The sequence below is a fragment of the Dendroctonus ponderosae genome, unplaced genomic scaffold (genome assembly GCF_020466585.1).
Source record: "Dendroctonus ponderosae isolate FM_Combo_2020 unplaced genomic scaffold, Dpon_F_20191213v2 Dpon_F_20191213_1, whole genome shotgun sequence".
Taxonomy (NCBI): Eukaryota; Metazoa; Arthropoda; class Insecta; order Coleoptera; family Curculionidae; genus Dendroctonus; species Dendroctonus ponderosae.
The window spans coordinates 930,183-931,323 of record NW_026017110.1 but is presented as its reverse complement, the minus strand read 5'-3'; the positions used below and the strand labels follow the sequence as shown (position 1 = coordinate 931,323).

The window sequence follows — 1,141 nt, the reverse complement described above, 5'->3', positions numbered from 1 at the left end:
TTTTCCTTTTCTTTCTAATTTAACTTTATTTTATTTATTATGAGTGTGTATCCCTATTTTGAGTATAAGTTCAGTATTTAAGTATTCTGTATTATTTATACTATGTGTTTCTAGACTAAGAGATAAGATTAAAGTGTGGGTTTTCAGGAAACTATCGAGTCGCAGCCGAGTGAAAACAGGCTCGTTAGCGAGGCGGGCGAACAGGCCGATATGGCGAAAGAGAACTCAATGGAGTCCCTCTCCCTTTCCGGTAAATTGGTGATGGATTCCAAAGAAAAACTCCTGGATAGTGTTCAGGTTGGTTCATGAAAGCTTGCGAGGCAATTGGGTTGACTTTCCTCACACTGCAGGTGCCCGACACCGATATTTTCACCACTCCAGACTTGCCGAACTTGTGCCCCAACGAAAATTCCTGCATAAACTTCCGGAAGGAGGGTTGCTTCCTATCGCTGATCCAACGAAAGGTAGTATAATGTCGAGTCGGGCTCAGTTGGCACAAATTTCCCAATTCGGCAGGAGATCATTCGACTGGACGACAAGTACATGATTCAAATGGCGGAGAATCGGGGCCTTTTCGGCAGCACCACCACCCAAAGCACGGTGAAATCAAAGGGAAGCAAAGCGTCGCGGAAAAATCGCGAGAAAAGCGAACGAAAGCCGAAGTCCAGGAAGAAGTTGCAAGAAACTGAGGTATTTTTAAGGCCTTTTTTATGCAGGGTGATTCAAAATTGGCGTCGTTGCTTGGAGGTGTTGTCTGGGGGTGTGTTGCGAGTACCGAAATGTTATTAAAAACTCAGATATTTGCAAAAAAAACTAGATCAGAAGGATGGCAACAATGTTTTGAGGATGGCAACAGTGCTGCGACAAAACAGCCCCCCGAGTGCTGCCATCTTTGTGCGGCAAATGAGTGATGTACCTAAATAGGTCACAACTGTCATCCAAAACCACCGGTTGAAGGTTATGTATCATTGATCAACATTATTGATCAAATAAAATACAATTCTGTTGTTAAAACACAAGTGTTCCCAAGACGAGAAGTCCTGTCAGTTTCACTCCAAACATATTTGTGTCCCAATCACTTTGAGTCCGGGCTCATATTTTGAGCAGCTTCTCGTGTTCGGTTCATTAACTGCTGCTCAAT

The 1,141-nt window shown here is 43.4% G+C and overlaps 1 protein-coding gene across 1 annotated transcript in view; it reads left to right on the top strand.

Annotated features, from left to right (window-relative positions):
* The window catches only part of LOC109538152 (putative methyltransferase NSUN7), a gene marked incomplete at its 3' end in the record, with an annotated part of 6,328 nt that extends 5,638 nt beyond the window's left edge, over window positions 1-690 (top strand). The window contains 3 exon segments of the mRNA XM_048661815.1: window positions 148-297; window positions 351-464; window positions 517-690. Coding sequence (XP_048517772.1) covers window positions 148-297; window positions 351-464; window positions 517-690 — 438 coding nt within the window.
* Window positions 691-1,141: the final 451 nt, after the last annotated feature.